The 20,573-nt window shown below is 41.0% G+C and overlaps 3 protein-coding genes across 5 annotated transcripts; 1 reads left to right on the forward strand and 2 right to left on the reverse strand.

Annotated features, from left to right (window-relative positions):
• Positions 1–818: 818 nt before the first annotated feature.
• LOC134311271 (pulmonary surfactant-associated protein D-like) lies at positions 819–3,400 on the reverse strand. Of its 2 annotated transcripts, XM_062992877.1 has the most exons (6): positions 3,056–3,400; positions 2,294–2,541; positions 2,128–2,214; positions 2,000–2,050; positions 1,412–1,495; positions 819–1,321 (listed from the first exon to the last, which is right to left on the reverse strand). In XM_062992877.1, exons 2-6 carry the CDS (start codon positions 2,502–2,504, stop codon positions 945–947), a joined length of 810 nt encoding a protein of 269 aa, XP_062848947.1. In that variant the 5' UTR covers positions 2,505–2,541; positions 3,056–3,400; the 3' UTR covers positions 819–944. The 2 variants fall into 2 exon arrangements, with proteins under 2 accessions (XP_062848947.1, XP_062848946.1); XM_062992876.1 differs by lacking the exon at positions 3,056–3,400 and having other exon boundaries at positions 2,294–2,649.
• A 1,092-nt stretch (positions 3,401–4,492) lies between these two features.
• LOC134312063 (mannose-binding protein C-like) lies at positions 4,493–8,433 on the forward strand. The gene is made up of 5 exons (XM_062993716.1): positions 4,493–4,792; positions 5,477–5,676; positions 5,744–5,830; positions 7,145–7,225; positions 7,343–8,433. The coding sequence occupies exons 2-5, from the start codon at positions 5,487–5,489 to the stop codon at positions 7,726–7,728; spliced, it is 744 nt and encodes a 247-aa protein (XP_062849786.1). The 5' UTR covers positions 4,493–4,792; positions 5,477–5,486; the 3' UTR covers positions 7,729–8,433.
• Positions 8,434–8,733: 300 nt separating this feature from the next.
• On the reverse strand, positions 8,734–19,393 carry apol1 (apolipoprotein L, 1). Of its 2 annotated transcripts, XM_062993714.1 has the most exons (16): positions 19,234–19,393; positions 17,686–17,748; positions 17,563–17,607; positions 15,727–15,798; positions 14,864–14,926; positions 14,692–14,766; positions 14,456–14,515; positions 14,016–14,057; positions 13,780–13,842; positions 13,156–13,212; positions 12,863–12,907; positions 12,060–12,125; positions 11,935–11,974; positions 11,384–11,435; positions 10,845–11,298; positions 8,734–9,602 (listed from the first exon to the last, which is right to left on the reverse strand). In XM_062993714.1, exons 1-16 carry the CDS (start codon positions 19,234–19,236, stop codon positions 8,904–8,906), a joined length of 1,899 nt encoding a protein of 632 aa, XP_062849784.1. In that variant the 5' UTR covers positions 19,237–19,393; the 3' UTR covers positions 8,734–8,903. The 2 variants fall into 2 exon arrangements, with proteins under 2 accessions (XP_062849784.1, XP_062849785.1); XM_062993715.1 differs by lacking the exons at positions 15,727–15,798; positions 17,563–17,607 and having other exon boundaries at positions 17,653–17,748.
• Positions 19,394–20,573: the final 1,180 nt, after the last annotated feature.

The raw sequence follows: 20,573 nt of genomic DNA on the forward strand, positions 1-20,573 counted from the left end.
CAATTAAGAATCAGAAATGACCTGTACACTAATGCTTTTACCTACGCTAAGAATAAATATATCCGGGTGCTCAGATGTTCATAAATCAAGAACTACTTTACTTACTGTCCCAACTTTGTTTTAACAAATTACATTAATTAGAATAATAATTAAATGACAATAAAGCCAATCTCAAAACACAGAAGTAAGAATTCTCAGAGCAGGATTATTAATAATTACTAATAATTAGTAACTTCTTACCTCAGAGCTGTGAAACCTATGAACGGAATGACGATGCTTCAAGCGTTTTATTTAGACGTAGTAAATAATTAACTTGGTACAAAGTTCAGAAATATTGGGTCGATGTGCATCATCCACATTTCTATCATTTGGTTTCAGGTTATATTTAATTCCTGGTTGTAAATGTTATAAAAACTGGGTTACAATCGTGTCTTCAATTATTAAATGTGAAACTATGAAGCAGTCGATGAATTTCATGTTTAGTTTCAGTCCTGAAGGTGCTGCAACCGGTCGTTAAGGGGTTAAAGGGACGATCACTTTGTTATAAGAGTGATAAAGGTGTTAAATAAAATGTGTTTTGATCTGCGTTCATCTAAGTGGGGTGAGGTGCTGTGATTGCGACCTCTGCTGGCTGGTGGAGGCGCTGCACCGAGACGGTGAATAACGGAGAGCAGTGCGTGACTCAGTGTGAACAGAAGTGGCTGGCGAATGCATGTTCAGTATGGCACTGCTAGGTCGGGATAATTAGGGAATTGGATACGACTCGATTGAGAGATACATACAGAAAAGAATCAAACACAGAGAAGTTCTTCAGATTTATTAGCCACTGCAGTAAACATGTTAGCGTTTATACTCTGTCTTTACCTCAGGGATTATTTGCATATTAGCGATATTATGATTCTGACCCAAACATACTGAAGCGATTATAATTTGACTTCATTTCTTCACATCTCACAGACGATCAGACGGGACGTCTCGCAGCTGTTGTCGTCCCACATCCCGTACTTGTCTATAATGGTGCAGTCTTGCGCATCATAGTAATCGTCCGGCTGGCCGCTGCCCCATTTCGTGAACTTTAAGGTCATGCCGTCACTGTCCACGAAGCGCCCCTCGACCCGCTGATCCGTCGCCCCGATGAAAGCCTGTGAGCTCAGGGGGGTGAAGAACTTCACCAAGGCTTCGTTTTCTTCCAGGCTTCGTGGGAGGGCGACTCTTCCCCCGGCGCCGGCGCAGAACTTCACCGTCTCGTTGTACGCTGCAAATGATCCATCGGTCGCGTAGAATCTCTCGCCGACTCTTCGGAACGTGGGAAAACTCGTGGCTTTGAGCGGAAAGTGACGGTTGTGTTACTCGTAGAGCCGAAAGCAAACGTTTCTACTTGTTTTTTTTTAAGATGGCGTGCAGGTCTTACCCCTCTCTATGCTGGACATCTTGGCTTTAAGGACGTCGAGCTCTGACTGAAGGGACGCGATCAAACCACGATCTGCTGGAATTCCTAAAGAAAAAGAAAACAGAGACGGACTTAAGAGGGGGAGCAGATTAACCCCAAAATAAAGAAGTGTTTGGACACCTGACCATGAGATTGTCGGACGTCCCATTCCATAAACAAATGGTATTAAATCAGAGTGACCTCAGTGTGTTCTTCTGAAAAGACTTCTCTCATTATCTGAGGATGAGGTCGATATCAAACCTTCGAGTTTCTACACTTTTCCTCATCATCTTTGACCTGCCACATGAGGAACCCTGGTCAGATATTTATTATATAAAGTCTGATGTGGGTTCTAAAGGGTTTTGTGTCCTAGTTTGAGAGTTCTGACCCAGATTGACGAATTTGACCGCTGATGGAGGTGCCTGGACGTAACCGATGGATATGCGGATTGATTCCAGGCATCCAAGAGCTCCAAGAGCTCAAGCGGTGAGAACCCTAAAGACCTAAGGGACCTGTTAGAAACCTCTCAAAGCCTACACTTTCAATAATCAGAAGGATCCCAGCTCTTACCAGGTTCTCCTGAAGTTCCTGTTTGACCAGGAGGTCCCTGCACGGTCAATCCTGTAATTAATCAAGAGAAACAATTAATGTAGTATTCGTCCACATTACAATCTAAATTATTCACAATGTTGTGTTACCTGGTGACCCTGACTCTCCTTTCTGTCCCTTGGATCCTATCAGACCTGGTGGACCTACTTTGCCTGGAGGTCCCTGCAAACCCAATCCTGTGATCACAGAAACACATTAAGGACTTCTGTGAACTTCGGCTACATTACACACCCCCATACATGGAGCGGGACTAACCTGGCTCTCCCTTGTCTCCTTTGGGTCCATCAGGTCCATCTCTGCCATCTCTTCCAGGAAGGCCGTTGTGCCCGGGTAGACCTGGAACCCCAGCGGGTGCAGGACAGCTGAGAGTTGAAGAGAGAGTAGATTCATCTCCACTTACTATGTGAGGACTGGAGTGGAGCAGCAGGAGCAGAGCAATGAAGCAAAGTTCCATTGTCAGGACCATCTTCTGATCGGTGGAGGCAACAAGGTGTAGGTCCTTCCTGCAGAGGAAACGGCATTTGGAAAAGACATCAAAAGGCATTTGGAAGGAAGAGGTCTGGTAGACCCAAAGCTACATCAGCGGAAGAGAAGTTCCAGAGAGTCGTAAGCTTGAGTGATTGGCGTCTTCAATAAAGCAGAGAAGTGTGGAACATAAAAGTCTTCTTGTCTATCTAAACCACTTCAATAAGATGCCCTCAAACTTATTAAGACAGACAGTTTGGAAAATGACCCAGCAGGACTCTGGAAGTGCTGGGAGATAAAGATACCACCCCTGAGAAAAGCAAACAGAAGACATTTGTGACAAAGAACCAGAATGAGGATATTTTACTGAGGAACTCATGAAACCACTATAAAGACGGACACGTCCACACTGCCCTCGCTGGTTCTTGCTTGGTTCTTGCTTCAGAGCTTGGTTCTTTACATCAACTCAAGAATTCCCTCGTTTCCTTGTCTTCTAAACCCCCAACCCTTCATCTTACGTCCTGTTTACGGATTCAGACACAGATCACTCACCTGATTTCTCTTCTTGCAGATTACAGATATCGGTCGCGTACAGAACCTCCAAAATCTCCTCAACCTGGATCTCATCGGCTTCTCCTCCCATTTTTATAACTCCAACCCTTTTGTTTTCTTCTGCTCATCTTTCCATCGTCTGTTTTTCCACTTTAATAAACCCGACCGTCTGTTTCACTCGCAGCAGGACGTTTCCTGAGACCTTGAGTCTGAACCTCGTCGTCTGCTTGGAGCGCTTCTCTGGTCCTCATCTCATCTCCAACCCCTGTGAAAGAGTAAAAGTCATCAGCAACAAACTTCAATCGAGCTGTTGAAGCGGTGGTGTCTAGTTCCAAGAATTAAAAAGATCACGGCTGGTGGAAGAGCATTTTCTTACAAAGCTCCACAACTTTGGAATAATCTTCCTGCCTCTGTTCGGGATTCGGACACGTCTCAATGTTTAAGTCTAGACTGAGAACGTTTGGAGGTTTTTAATTATAAGCAAATTATTTACAAAATAACGGATTCTATTCTTGTTACCTGCTCGCTCTCCCTTTTAGTTCTGCTGTAATAATCAGGGCTGTCGGAGTGTAAAACTCTCTGTAAAACTGATGTTTTACTCAACTCACATTTTACATTATTAACTACAGTTTCTGTTGTTTTACCCCGAAGTGGTTCTGAGGGAAACCTGTTTACCCACCCGAGGGTAAGGAATGAAGTCGAGACTGCCGTGCCAACAATGCTGCTCCTGCCAGATGTGACAGAGACCTGGCGTGTTTGCACCAAGAATGTCAAGAACTCACTGCAGACTTTATTACAGACTGGACTGAAGAATAACTCACATCATTTTTGCTAGTTATAACTTTCAGTAGTTCATTTTTGTGTGTGTATGCTTTGTGTAAATCTTATTTAAAGTTTCCTCCAGGCCACCCAAGAAGGATGGAGGTCCCTGCTGAGTCTGGTTCCTCTCAAAGTTCTTCCTGTAATTTTAAGTTTTTTTTTTCTGCCACTGTCGCCCTCGGCTGCTCAACAGGAGGTTTTTGGTCTGTCGGTCCTGGATTCTGTAAAGTTGCTTTGAGACGACATCTATTGTAAAAAGCGCTATATAAATAAATCTGACTTTAACTTGACTTTTGCCTCCTGCCTTGCATTATAAGCTTGATTGACAGTGGACGGTGGTACCTGACCACACACTCATGGATCACACACTTCTAAAATGTTGAGCCTCATCATGGAGTTTCTTTCTCTTTGCAGCTATAACAGGCTCCGCTCTTATGCTTAGGCTTGTCCTTTTTGGAAGTTGCAGGATGGAACACGCCACCTCTATAAGACACTAGGAGTCGCTGTTGCGGAAGCAAGAAGCCTAATCCTCATTTGGCTCCACCTGCCACAGATACAGCGCCAGTTTTGGAACTGGGTCCTTTTCACCACCACATTAACCATCTAAAGTTGGTGTCTGTATATTTTGGACCGAGCAGACTTACAGTAATCTGTCCAGGGTGTGTTCCTGCCCACTTCTCAGTGTTCCACTACGACCATTTCAGGAAGGGCTACTACTACAGACAAGCAGGGGCAGGACAGGGAGGTTGGATTTCCCAGAAAAGGAAGGAGAAGTGCAGGAATTTGGGTTGAGATCACACTTTATCAGTTGGAGCTACACCAAGTCTTCATTTACGCTTCAGTGGAGACTCGAGGAGTCTGAACCAGAACGTCTGGACAAAGCCTTCATTATTAAGAGCACCAGAGAACGGAAAGCAGGTAAGTGATTTATTTATTGAGTTCCTGGTTAGGTTCTTGGTGTTTCTCCAGCTTCATGGGTTGCATGTAACTTTACACTTGTTCTCTTTAGCAGCCTGTAGATCCTCGAACCTCGCAGTGACCATTACTGCCTGGAACTCACATTATTGTTTTAGTTTTACTCAGTTTTATATCTCCAGAAGAAGCTTCTTCATCCAAAAGATCTTAATGCAAACGCTTAGAACCCAAACATCATAAATTAATGTCTGACGAGAGAAAATCCGAGACCAGAGGTCTGGAGATCTTCCAGGAGAGTTTTTTCTGTTGTTGTTTTTGCAGTGGTTTCATTTAGCCTGTTAGCCTCCCAAGGCGTCCATTGGTGCTGGGTCTCTTTCAGACTGTGAAGTCATGAACGCTGAGCTTAGCTGATGCAGGAGACATCTGCTGATGTCTTTTTCTGTTCCAAGATCTCTTAGTTTGGTGATAATGACTCTCGTTGTGGTTCAGATGAGTTCTGTGACCTTAGAAGTGGCTGTGTAAGACCTTCCTTGGGTTACGGTGTAGGGTTCCTGAAGAAGATATGAGGTGATGGATTGATGATGCTTAATGAAACCTGGTCATGTTCAATGAGCTACCTTGTGTTGGGGTAAAGGGGGGGGGGGGGGGCAAATACTTTTTCACATCACTTCATATTCTTTCCACCAGTGATCTGAGGATGGCGCTGTTGAGGGCACTGTGCTTCTCCGCTGTGCTGCTGCACTTCGGGCTTCATTCGGCTGGTGGTGTCGAGACCCTCAGCTGTCCGGCGCCTGCTGGGGTCCCGGGTACTCCCGGACATAACGGCCACCCTGGACGGGACGGCAGAGACGGACCAGCAGGACCCAAAGGGGACAAAGGAGAGCCAGGTTAGAGGCGGTCGTCCTTTGTGTGAGTTGATAGTTTTACCTTTGATGGTTTTACCTCTTATTGCAGGATTGAGTTTGCAGGGACCTCCAGGTAAACAAGGACCAGACGGGCCAGCAGGACCCAAAGGGCAGAAAGGAGATTCAGGTACAAGAGGTAAACACACTCAATCCAACACACAAATCGTAAGGAATGTAATAAACACCAGTGCTGAATCAGTCAGTAGATGAACGGGTTTGGCCAGGGAGCCACGGAGTCTCCACAGACCAACACTGGCAGTGGGGAACACCAGCGACCTAAGATGGCATCTAACAGTCCCAAAAGCCAAATATCTATCTGCTAGAACTGCCCAGGAGCAACAACATTTGAGCCAGAGAACCACAGGATGCCAAGTGCAACCCCATTGATCAGGATCCTGGTAAATGATTCATCTCCTGAGTTCCCAGTTCAGTTCCTGGTGTTCCTCCAGCTTAATGTGGACCATGATGACTAGAGCGTCAGGGTTGGGTGAAACGTCACACCCTTATTCTTTAGCAGGCTCGATCTCGGTAGATTCTTGATCCCTGAAGTAACTGGTACCGCCTGGAACCGTAGGGGGGTGTGTTGCTATTTGGGAGGAAATTCCAGCGATGTTTTAAATTTATGATGAATCACAAATTTGGATCCGACGAGAGGAACATCACGCCTCTCTCGGTGTAAAGTGCTTTCTTTCTTGCTAGCCTTTCAGATATCTGCAGGTCTTTAGATGATTCTAGAGGCTCTTTTGTCCTTCCTGTGCTGGATCATTGATTTGGTGCTGGGCTCTTCACCAAACTGGCCACTCCTGGTTAGATTCGGCACTGTTCTGAGATTTAATCATTTGAATGACTCTCGCCGTGGTTCAGTGGAGACCTACGACCCTGGAAGAATCAATTTTCTTAAACTGGTGCCCTGCCAAAGTTGCCCCTGTCTTTACTGTCCAGGAGCGACAACAGCTCGAGCATGTGCACTGCGGTGTAAAGCACACTACCATTGGACTCTTGGGTTGTGACAATAGTTTGGGGAATGCCCTTTCCTGTTTCAGCACTGAGCTCTGTAAGTCTGTGCTGAACCCAGACCTCGACCGACTGTGAGTCAACCTGTAGAAACCGTACCAGTGCCTTTGCCGAATGGAAATGATCCTGCAGTCATGATCTACACCAGCGCGGACCGGTTTCGTATAAGATATAACTTCACGGGTCGGCGGGGGCGGGAGGATTTAATATAGAAATAACTATAGAATGGAAAATCTGTGTGAATTTGCAACAAGACGCTGCTCCCACCTAGTGGTGATTGGGGACAATAACATCCAAAGAGTGTTGGAAATGTAATCGCTCTTGTAGCATCTCTAATTATTTATTCTTTATTTATTATTTCGGTAGCAGTCAGTGGCCCGGTGGTTGGGGAGCACTGAGCTAAAGTCTGCATGGTTTACATTTCTCTGATTCACAGAAGCTGTAAACGAAGCGCTGATCAGATCCCTGCAGTCCGAACTCCAGAACGTTAAATCCCGTCTCACTGCGCTGGAGAAAGGTACGAACCCTGGAGCTCGAAGTCGCTGCACTGGTGGCCTTCAGATTTATTTTCTTTACAGATTTATGTGACGGGACGAGTCGCGTCTAATCAGCTTCTGATTCCTTTTTATTTCAGTTTCGACTTTCCAAACTGTTCGAGCGGTGGGGCAGAAGTTCTACGTCTCTAACGGACAGAAGGCCACGTTCACCGAAGCCCTGAAGCTCTGCGCCGACGAGGGAGCCGCGCTGGTCCTGCCGAGAGGCGAGGCCGAAAACGGGGCGCTGACGGGGATGCACGGCGTCCTGGGTTCCGATTATATTTACCTGGGCGTGACGGACAGGCAGGACGAGGGTCAGTTCGTCGATCTGAGCGGAAAAGCTCTGAGTTACAGCAAGTGGAAGAAGAACGAACCCAATAATCATAAGGACAATGAGGATTGTGTCGGAATGTACAAGAACTCTGAGTGGAACGATTTACCCTGCGACATGTCGATACACGTGGTGTGTGAGATACAGGCATGAATAACATCAACACACCCACCGATCAAGCTGTCTGCTGGAGTTTTAATATGTAGAACACACTTACATTAACGTAGTTTCAGAGGCGCTTTTATTCAACCTGTCAGAACACCTAAAGAACTGAAAGTTAAGGGCCTTGCTTAGGGGCCTGACAGTGGTAACCTTGATTGCTCCTTAACATACTAACATCTAAAAACAGAGTAACACACCCCATGACAGTTCGTCGATCCATCACAGGGCCTTGGCGTTCGCATCAGCCCCGCCCAGTATGTCGTTAATTAGATCTGTACGTCAGCGATAGCACTGTTAGGAATTCAAACCCTGGATCCCAGCAGTGATTTACCGCCCAACAGAGATAATAATAAAAAACACAAAAGCTTTAAAAATGTTCCTCAGCTCTGTATCAAACACAACGCCAGAGAAACGTTCTGTATTTCTGAATGAACATCAGTGGTGGAGTTCCACAGGGTTCGGTACTAGGATCGCTTCATGTTATTAATATTATACTGATCAAATTATACTGAATTATACTGATAAGTAGCTGATCGTGTATTTCATTTATTTCGATTCATTTAAAGATTAATGGTGGATATTCATGGATTAGTACAGTACATGAGTGTGTTCCACAAGGTTCCGTGTTAGAACCGATATAATTTTTATACTCAGTATATAAACGAAGCTTTAATAAATAAATACTTTTATATTCCATTTTGGTCGAGTTTCCTCTGTGACTCATTCATTCATTTATTCACTCATGCACTTGTTCGCTCATTCATTCATCCATTCATTCATTCATACATACATACATACATTCATACATATATTCACTATGTATGGTGGCCAATCAAAAAAGTTCCAAAGTGGGAACAATCATGCTGGAGCTGATAAAGGTCCTTCCTCAAACTGTTGCCCTAACGCTGGAAGCTCATCATTATGTGGTTTTGATTTGATACACCTGTTAGTAATGGGAATGACCCGTCACCTGAAATAAATACTGCGTCCACATACTTTTGGCCATTTAAAATATTAATATATAATATAAACTACAAATACAAATAAAACCATCTAAAAATAGCGACTGTTTGTTCATTATTATTGTTGTTTGCAAAAGTTTGTGCACCCCTGTTAAAACATACTGAGCTGATTTGTGAAGAGGAGAAGTTTGGACGCCCACAACATCAGGACTGTGTAACAGGAACCATTCCTGCTGGAACTCCTTTAGTACCAGAGCTGGAGGACGTATCTGCTGGAACGGCAGGGGTGGATGAGACGTCTGCTGAGGTGAAGGTACAGGATGAGCTGGTGACGGTGGAGGTGTTGGTGGAGATGGTGGTGGAGGTGTTGGAAGTGTTGGTGGAGGTGTCAGTGTTGGAGATGTTAGTGGTGGTGTGGGAGGGAGTGGAGGTGATGTTGGAGGTGTTTGAGGTGAAGTTGGGATTGGAGATGGTGTCGGTGGAGGTGTTTGAGGTGGTGGAGATGTTGGAGATGGTGTTGATGGAGCTGTTGGTGCTGGTGGAGATCCCTGAGAGCTGTAGTTCGTCCCTGATGCCGTTGAGCTCCACCAGTCCCTGTTGCAGCTGTTCCGTCACCTCTCGGATCTTCTTGGCGAACTCCGACTTGGCTCCCTTCCTCAGTTCCCGTGAGTCCTTGGCCACGAAGTAAACGTCCATCGCCACGAAGAGTCCGGAGAGGACGCCCGTAGCCATGGAGGCCACTTGTGCCGCCCGGGCCGCCGTGCCACCCGTCGCCATGGCCACCTGCGTCACACGGGCGATCTCTCTGGCGTTGGTGAGCACGGCTTTACCCGCCATGGCGCCGTCCTCGTACACGCTGGTGAGTTTTGGGAAATCGTTATCGCTCACCTTCATCTTTGTCACCTTCAAACAGGATTTGTATTATTAGTATTATAATAATAATAATTATTATTATTACTACAATTATCATTATTATTATTATTAATCTTATTAATATTATTATTATTACAATTATTATTGTTATTATTATTTGTATTATTACAATATAATTTTTTTATTATAATAATAATAATAATTATTATTAATTATTTGATTATTATTATTATTATGTTATTATTATAATATTAATTATTATTATTAATTATATTATTATTATTACTATTACAATTATTATTATTACAATTATTATTATTATTACAATTATTATTTTTTATAATTATTTTATTATTCTTATTCTTATTATTCTTATTATTATTGTTGTAATCTTATTATTATTATTATTATTATTAATCTTATTATTATTATTATTATTAATCTTATTATTATTATTATTATTGTTGTAATCTTATTATTATTATTATTATTATTAATCTTATTATTATTATTATTATTATTAATCTTATTATTATTATTATTATTGTTATTATTATTATTATTATTACAATTATCATTATTATTATTATTAATCTTATTATTATTATTACAATTATTATTGTTATTATTATTATTATTTATATTATTACTGTTATTATTATTTTTATTAATTATTATTATTATTATTACAATTTAATTTTATAATAATAATAATAATTATTATTAATTATATTATTATTATTATTACAATTATTATTATTAAAATTATTATTATTATTACAATTATTCTTTTTATTATTCTTTTATTATTATTATTAATCTTATTATTATTGTTGTAATCTTATTATTATTATTATTATTATTAATCTTATTATTATTATTAATCTTATTATTATTATTGTTATTATTATTATTATGTTACTATTATTATTATTATTATTATTATTATAATTATTATTATTAATCTTATTATTATTATTTTATTATTAAACCTATTATTTTATTATTATTATATTATTATTATTATTATTATTATGCTGTTGCCACAATGTAGGAAGAACAGAATTATATACAGTATAATATTATATATGTGGACGTAACTTAAACACCTGAATGTAATAATTAAAAGTCCGTATATTTTTGGCCATTATAGCATTTTCAAGATGTGCCAGTAATAAAATAAAAAATCTATATTGAGAGTTTGATTAAAGCGTATAATATAATATATATTATTGAGGGTGTTATGGATCTGATTTGGGTAAATTTGGGTACCCGGGGTGCGTTGAGCTGGCGCAGGTTCTCCACGCCTCTCTTGATGAACCTGGTGCACTTGTCGATGTCGGCCATCTTGGTCTGGAAGTCCTGGACGATGCGCTCTACCTTCTTGCGGTCCAGGGAGTCGTTGACGGCGCTGGAGATGCCGGCGGAGGCAGAGGTCAGTCCGCCCGCCGTGGCCACGCCCAGCCCCACCGCCGTGACGATCAGGGACGTTCCCATGGTGACCGGCGCCAGGGCCAGGCCGGCTATGGTGGCCACGCCCCCCACGGCGCTGGTGGAGCCGCCGGTGATCTGAGCCACTTTGGTCCTCCAGCTGAAGCGGTCGAGGGCGTCGGCGATGGCGTACAGGTCGATGACGTGCTGCCACAGGGCCTCGGCTCGCTCCGAGTACAGCTGGTTAAAGACGCGCATGCCGCGCTGAACCCTCTCCGCCGTCACCGCGAACGCTCTGCACACACACACACGCGACCGCCGTTAATGCGCCGAGTTCTGCAACTCAGCTTCATCTGGGAATCGAACCCTGAGCTGCTTACTTGGCTTCTTCTTTTTCCGTCATGTCTTCATCTTTGGTCGTCGGCTCCCATTCTGAGAAACACAACGAGAGGACGATTATCTGATTTATGACCGGATACAGCTCTAGCAATTGAGGGTTAAGGGCCTCGCTCAGGGGCCCTACAATGGTGGGGTTTGAACTGGCAACCTTCTGATTACTAGTTCAGTACCTAAACAAAGAGCTACCGCTGTGTTTAACTGCTGCAAGTGAGGGAATCAATGTGGGGCTCAGCAGTAAAGGTATTGGACTAGTAATCAGAATGTTGCCTGTTTAAGTCCCACCACCACCAAGTTTCCTCTGTCGGGCCCCTGAACCTGAAGCCCAAGGCCCTTAATCCTCAATTGCTTGGACTGTACATGGTCACAGTTGTAACTGGGTTTGGATAAAGGCACGTTAAATGCCACAAACACAAATGTAAACGTAAACGTAACGTGTGTGTGTGTGTGTGTGTGTGTGTTGCACAGGACCCACTGCAACCCTGACCAGTCTGGTCTTACAGTATAGATGGACGGAAGCAGGAAGCACACTCACGTTTCACCGTGCTCCACCACTCCATGAGGCTCTCAAGATCCTGTCAACAAGAAAACAGAAAAGAACAAGTGATTCATTAACGAAGGAATCGATTCATTGATTCATTCATAGTGAATCATTCGAACCTCGTGTTCGTCGCGGTGAGCTCGATCCAGACGGAGCTCGTTCAGCTGCTCCACCAGGGATTTCTTCTGCAAACAGGAACACGAACCGAGTGAGATGTGGAGCCGACCCCAGAAACACGAAGGTGGGATTATATCACTCCAAAAGTATGTGGACGCCACTTTTATTTACTAAGCTCAGGTGTCCCAGCACGACTCAGTTAACTCACTGTGAACAAACCCACATCCATAAAGTCACAGTCTCAACCCTGCTGAACGTGTTTGGGATGAATCGGAACTCTGATTACGAGTTAAGTCTCACAAATCCTCTTTCTTGTGACCGGGCACAAATTCCCACAGTGCATTCCTGAAGAAAGCCTGCATTCCCAGACCAGAAGCAGAAAAGCGCGACTATATAACAGTCTAAATGCCTAACGTGCCTCGAGCTCATGACCAGGCGTCCACATACTTTTGGCTATACGGTGTAAGTGTGGTGTGACTACATGAGTACAATAAGAGGAAGAGGATGAGAAACTGAAACCAGAGAAGTTCCAAAATGATGAAGGAACTCGTGAGAAGAAGAGACCACTGTTCCATGTCCGGTCGTTCAGCTACACCTGCTGCTTCAGATTCCAAAAATACCCCGTAAATACCCCAAACCCCCCCCCGCAATACCCCGTAACAATGTCGTGCCCCCTGCCTCAGCGGCTCTGATAACTCGTGATCAGCATCACTGAAGCGTCAGGACGTCTGGTTTCAGTTTCTGTTCCTGATGAAAGAGGAAGTTCTTGAGTATTTTGGTGGATTCCAGGAGTGACGTCTGATACCTCCACAGGTTCGATCTCGCCCCTCTTCTTCTGCACCACGTGACCCTGAAATTACAGCAGAACAGAAGAGAAACGGTGAGACGTGAACCAATAACCTTCATACCTCCATCAGTAAGCAGTAAATCTTCTGAGGTCTGATGTTACACACGACCCTCAACATAAACGAGTGCTCAGGTGGAGCAGCGGAATAAGGGATTCAAACCCTTGATCTGAGCAGTAGCATATTTTACTGCTGCACCGCCAGAACCCCCGGAAGGACCCAAAATAACGTCTGATAAATATTTATATGATACCTTTTTCACTACGTGAGGCATGAACGGATTCTTCTTCTTCATTTTCGTCTTCTTCGGCTTTACGAGGGAAACAGAAATCAAACAGAAATCAGAAATCAAATAGAAATAAAAAGAAATTAAAATCAAACAAAATCAAACAGAAATCAAACAAAATCTAAAGAATTCAAAAAGCCAAACAGAAATAAAAAAGAAATAAAAAAAAGAAATTAAAATAAAACAGAAATCAAAGAGAAATCAAACAGAAATAAAAAAATCAAAGAAAAATAAATTAAAGTGAATTTAAACAAAAATCAAAGAAAAATCATACAAAATCCAGGTGAAATCAAAGAGAATTCAAAGAGAAATCAAACAAAATAAAGAAGAAATAAAAATATATTAAAGAGAATTTAAAGAGAAATAAAAAAATTAAGAGAAATCAAAGAGAATTTAAAGAGGAATTAAAAATAAAAGAAAGATCAAACAGAAATCAAAAATCAAAGAGAAATCAAAGGAAACTCAAAGAAAATCAAACAGAAATAAAAAATCTAACAGAAATCAAAAAGAATTTAAAAATCAAAGTGAAATGAAAGTGATTATTGATTAGTCAGAATTCTGATCACATAAGCGGGTGAGAAGTTTCCTCACCATCTTCTCCTCATCAGCCTCATCAGTCTGGTTCTTATTTACAGAAAACTCGTCACTTTCATCCTGAAAAACAAACAAAAATCATTCTGACCTGCAGGTTTAATAATCCTGAATTCATCAGTGTCCTGAAACGCTGTTTGGCCAAAAGTATGTGGACAAACCCAAACACGAGCTGGTGGTCAGATGTCCACATACTTATGGCCATATAGTTTATACACAGTGTGTGTGACGTCTACCTCGGTACAGTTACTGCCAGCGGCGGCTTCCTGCTCATCCGTCTGTTACACACACACACACACACACACACACACACACACACACACACACACAAAGTGTTCAGTATCTGTGTCGATCAACAATGGGCGTGATGGCAGCTGAAGCGGCTGTGTCCCAATTGGATGCCATCAGTAAGGATGCAAACACATCAGAGAGAACCGAAGCAAACGGTAAGCCTAGTTCACGCAGGTCTGTGATGTTCTGCGTCTTTGTTTACGTTCACTAAACGTGAGTTTATTCTTCTACATCTCATGAGCGGTGGCTCTGTGGTTTTTGTACTGGACCGGTAATCAGAAGGTCACTGGTACAAGGTCGGCACTGTTGGACCCTTGAGCAGGTGGTTAAACCCGAACTGTTTGGACTGTGAGTCGCATCAGATGTAAATCTAATCCGTTCTTACCTTCAGAGGAACGTGGACACGTCCAGGATTCTTGGATTTCATGATCCTCTGAAGTTCTGCCTGTTAAAAGCCGAAGACGTGCAGTGATGAGCGTTTCATTCACGATTAAATAATTATGATCTATTAATAATAAACCAGAGCCTCGTTAAGAGTCGTGTCCGTCTGTCCGGAGGCGCAGGCGAGGACGTGAGCGCTGGAGAATATTACTGTGTACATATTAAAACCTAAATGTTTACTGTGGTCGTGTCTTGATCTTCTCTGCTCTTCATCTTCTCCTCATCACGTTCCTTCTTTATTCCATCAGTGTGCTCCTGCAGGACAGAAGAAAGGAAAAAGGGCAACTAACAGAGTTCTGAAGGGGCCAAATAACTAACAGCTGAATAGCAGGTGAGTGATAGAGGGAGAGACCTGGTTCTGATGGACGGTGGGTTGATTCATGATCAGACGATGTGTGATGGTGCTTCTGAGCTCCTACAACAAACAAACAGAGCGGAAATAAAATAAAATAAAATTAAATTAAATACATTCAAATAAAAAATAAAATAAAATAATAAAATATAAAATAAAATACATCAAATAAAATAAATAAAATACATTAAAATAAAATAAAATAATGAATAAAAAAAAAAAAAAAAAAAAAAAATACAATAAAAATAAAATAAAATAAATAAAACAAAGTAAAATACAAATACAATTAAATTAAATAAAAAAATAAAGTTAAATAAAATAGAATAAAATAAAAAACAATAAAATGAATTGAAATTAAATAAATACAAATAAAATAAAACAAAATAAAATAAAGTGCACTGTTACACCTCCAGAACTGAATCACGGTAAGTCAATTTCTGCACCAGCGCATTTAAAGATGTAGGGTGTGTACAGACGCAGAGTGAGCTGGTGTGGCGTTACGGTGGGAACAAATACAGAAGCTCAGAACTGCTGCACAGATGTAATTACAGGCGTGTTCATACACGCTATACGCTCAGAAGAACCACAAGTATGTGGACACCTGACTATAATCCAAAACCAGGAATCATCTGAACATGATGATTCAGAGGGGTGTCCACATACTTTTGGCTGTACAGCGTATACAGATTACACTGTTATTGTGTGTTTGTTATAACGATGGTCTAAACTCAACAAACACAATCATTTATGTGCCAATCAATCATTAGTGAGGGGCGGGACTTTAGCAGAAAATAAATCTTCTGACCAATCAGAACGTGAGCAGGGATCAAACAGATCTAAGGTGTAACTGTACCACACTGCACCTCTTCACTGGGTCTGGGAGGGACGGGCGGCGCCTCCTCTGTTCTCTCTTTATTTTCAGAGTGCGCAGAGACCTAATAAACACACACACACACACACACACACACAGAGGCGTGTTTGTTCCTCAGTCCTCATGATCTCTCTATAATTAATACCAAACGAGACGTCGAGTCTTGTGAGAGGAGTGATGAGAGAAACGATGCAAAAGGAGACGAGAAAAAACAAGATGAGACGAGACAGGATAAAACTAAACAAAAGAGAAAAGATACTGAAAGGAGATGAAAGGAGACAACGAGAAACGACAAAAGACAAGAAAAAATAAACAATACAAGATTAGAAAAACTCAAACAAACAAAATGAGAAAAAGACGAGATGAGACGAAACGGGACAGGACAATATAAAGCAAATCAAGACCAAAATAAAGTCAAGACAAAAAGAGAAAAGACACCGAGAGGAGACGACGAGAAACAACAGAAGACAAGATGAGAAACCATGAAAAAGAAGATATGACAAAAAAAGACAAAACAAAACAAGACGAGACAAGACAAGAAAAAGACGAGACAAACTAGATAAAAAATAGACAAGGACGAGATGAAACAAGTTTAGAAAAGGCAAAATGAGACGAGATGAGAAGAAACAGGACAAGGAGACAAGAAAAGGATCAGACCAAACAAGACTACAAAAAGGCAAAATGAAAGAAGACGAGACAAAATGAGATGAAAGAAGATTAGAAAAAAAAACGGGACAAAATGAGACAAAATGAGACGAAACAAGCCAAAAAAAAGTTGAGATGAAACAAAAAAGAGACGAAAAGATTAAATGAAACAAGATGAACAAAGACAAAATGAGACGAGACAAAACAAGACAAAATAAAATGAGATAAGACAAAAAAAGACGATGAAATAAGACGAGGCAAATTGAGACAAGAAAAGTTGAGATGAAACAAAAACAGATGAAAGAACATGGAATGAAAAAAGATTAAAAAAGACAAAATGAGACGAGACAAAAAAGACGATGAAATAAACGAGACAAAACGAGACAAGAAAAGAAGAAGAAAGAAGAGACGTGAGCTGGTCTGAAGAACTGAAGTGATTTTTAAAGCTCCACATTGTAGCTTAAATAATTTACACACCAAATGACCAAAAGAATGTGGACACTGGACATCCTATCCTTGTTACACATCCTATCCTATAAAACTATGTCATTAATACGGTTCCCTCCAGCCTTCGCAGATATAACAGACTCCACTCCTTTGGGAAGATCTCTGGTTTTGGAACAGGCTTATGGCCATGTGTCCTTATACTTTTGGTAACGTCGTGTAACCTTCTTCTAACAGCAGAAACGAGCTGAAACATGAAGCATCGACCTGCAGGCAAACGTTCCTCATGAGACACACCCCGAGATCCAGAGCCACCATCCTAATGCTCATCCGTTCACTTACTTTCACTTACGGCTTCTTCACGGTCAGGGTCCCAGTGGGTCCAATCTATCAAAGCTCGCCCACGCCCACTCCCACCTCAGAGAACAGAGACCCCACAGACGGAGTCATTAGAACCATCAGCAGAACCTGCTCACAGGTTTGGTGTGGTGAAGCTGAACTTCATTTAGGATGAAGAGGAACGTGGACCGTGAGCCAGACCTGCTCGTCCAACACTCACAGATGTTTTGTGAATCTGAATCAACAGGAGTGGAGGCTGTTATCGCTACAAGGGGGCGAGAGGGAAAGTCCCCAGCTATTGGAACGGCATGTTGAACAAACTCATGCGCTGGTGTCCACATACTTTTGGCTGTATAGTGTATATAAATACATGATAAATGATATAACAGCGTGTGCTCACTGCTGATTGGTCGCCGGGTGGATGTTTGTTCTCTGAAGGTTTGTGCTGTAAATAAAAGCAGAGTTACAGTAAATAAAGCTTGTGTTGTACCACGGTAATCTAACGTCGGTCCTGATCACTGACCCGTCCGGCCGAGGGGGGGTCAGGGGAACCTCTCCACAGTCCACCCAGCATCCCTCCTCGCCCCTAAACCATAAACACAGAGAAAAATCTGATATAAATCTGATAATCACACAATTCCACATCATTTCATCAGGAACGTTGTGGTTGTGCGGTCCACACAGACCAAAATCACACACGTATAAGGATGTGGTCGCCATGGTAACCCAACCTCAATTACATTCCATCATGTTGGTTTTCCCGTCGTGTTTCTATTAGACATTATTTTGTTTTTTTATGCTACAGTCCAACTTTATTACAGGGATTTCATCTCTGACTTGATCATCTGGGTCGACATGGAACACTGTACGCTAAGCGGAACTATCAAATGAACCACCAATCCAAGCAGGTCTGCCGTGAATCGGACGCTGCTAGAACATGAGTGTCCACAGTCAAGCGAGCTTTACAGCGCTATGGGTCTGGAGGCTGCCAGATGAGAAAGAAGCTTTTATTTATAAATATTGTTTATATTGGCTATAATATTAATTATACTTATAAACAACAATAAACATAAGAATATATTGCTATTATAATAATAGTATATGAATATAATTATACATATATTATAATATAATATTAATATAATTATATTTATGTAGTATTATTATTATTAAATTAAATATTTACTATTAAATATTATTATAATTAATATCATTGTTATTACTATTGTTGTTATTATAATTATTATTATGTTATTATTAATATATTTATCGTTATTGTTATTATTTTTATTGTTATTATAATATTATTGTTCTTATTATTATAATAATTATTATTATTTTTACTACTATTATTGTTTTTATAGAAATTATTGTTATTATTGTTTCTGTCACTGTCGTCTCACAGCAAGAAGGTCCTGGGTTCGATCCCCAGGTGGGACGGTGTGGAGTTTGCATGTTCTCCCCGTGTCTGTGTGGGTTTCCTCCGGGAGCTCCGGTTTCCTCCCACAGTACAAAGGCGTGTAAGTGAGGTGAACTAGAGATACTAAATTGTCCAGGACTGTGTTTGATATTAAACTTGATCTGATGAATCTTGTGTAAGAAGTAACGACCGTTCCTGTCATGAAACATGACGTTAAAATCCTAATAAATAAATAATATTATTAATATAAGAATTATTGTTCTTGTTTCTATTATAATTATTGTTATTATATTTATACACCACGCCCCTGATCACCACGCCCATCTGTAGCCACGCCCTTAAAAACAAAGTTATTTAAGAATAAACTCTATTATTGAACATTTATAAACATGTTTTTTCAGACATTTGTACTATTATATTATTATTTTATAATGTTGTGAATAAGAATAAATCAGCTGAAAATGTTCAGACTGAATCTGTATTTTGTTCTTTCTGACCTCTCAAGGTTGTTAAATTCTTCTAAACTTACAAACTGATTCAGTAGCAAAATATTATTTTACATTATTATTTAACTTCAGACAAACTATAGTTTTTATTCGTGATATTATAATACTTCTGTGAGTTTGTGAGAGGAAAGTTGTTGTAACTCACCATGATGATCCGGAGCTCCTCTTCACCTCAGGGATTATAACACTTTAATCCTGAGCTCTTTAACCCGCTTTATAAAGTTTATTATAAAAGTTTAATAGTGTTTAATAGTGGATTTAACCCGGGTTTGGGGACTCTAGTGTTAGTGGAGTGGTCTCTTCTCTTCCTGATTTAGTTTCCACTCGTCGTGCTGTTAGAAAGATCCGTTTAACCAGGGCTGAGCTGAATGTGGGAGGCCAAACAGGTCACACAGCATGGAAAACACATTCTGGATAGCCACAGTGGTCAAAACAGGTCAAAACTACAGACAATTTTACTTTTATTTTACATTTTCTGTTTATTTATTAACAATGTTTAAAATAAGAAAAAAATCCAATAAGGTTGCAGGTTGGTCAATATTATATTTTTGTAGAAATATGTGGAGACACGACCATACTGAATTATTATTACAGTCGACCCTTGACTTACGAATGTAATTGGTTCTGAAGTTCTGTTCTTAAGTCAAAATGTTCACATTTCAGTACAGTACGTGTGCTGCACCATACACCATAATAAATATCATTCATTTCTTTAATAAACTGTATCTACCAGAAACAACAATAACTCTCATATTTCTCTATTATTTCCGTCTTTATTTCAGTAGTGTTGTATTTTGTAGGTGTAATTGCACAAAAGAAAGAATACTTTACTGAGCCAAATTCCTTCTTCTCTCTCACTCACTGTCCCCTCTGTCTGATACACAGTGACACCTACTGGCAGGAGTAATTATACAACAACAAATAATAATAGATTCATTTTCTCACAACTACACTTCCTCTGCAGCTTCTTTGGGGACATTTTAATATAGAATTTTACAAAATATAAAGAAAACACCGGAAAAACAGCTGTCCAAATGTTTGCTCACAGTGTATAAATATGTATAGAGAGAGAGAGAGACGAGCGGAGTCAACTTGTTCGTGACGTCACGTGTTTCGCGAATTTCGGTTCGCAATCCGAAATTTGTTTGTACATTAAGTTGAAAAAGATTGCTCATAACTCGAAATGTTCGTATGGTAAACGGTTCATAACTCGAGGGTCTACTGTATTATTATTTTTTAATACATTTTTAAGTGCATCCAATTTTTACCCGATTGCGTTATGCTTCCTCTGTACTGGTGCTGACCCCCGCCCCTTATTGAGGAGAGCAAGACTGACACACGCCCCCTCCGACACACGAGCATCTTTTCACCTGCACGAGGCGAGTTCATGTGTGGATCAGCCTTGTGCACAGAGCCACACCCTGATCAGCATCATTCCTCTACTCTGTGCAGCACCATCAATCAGCCAGAAGAGGGCGTAATTGC

The sequence above is a fragment of the Trichomycterus rosablanca genome, chromosome 4, assembly GCF_030014385.1.
Source record: "Trichomycterus rosablanca isolate fTriRos1 chromosome 4, fTriRos1.hap1, whole genome shotgun sequence".
Lineage (NCBI taxonomy): Eukaryota > Metazoa > Chordata > Actinopteri > Siluriformes > Trichomycteridae > Trichomycterus > Trichomycterus rosablanca.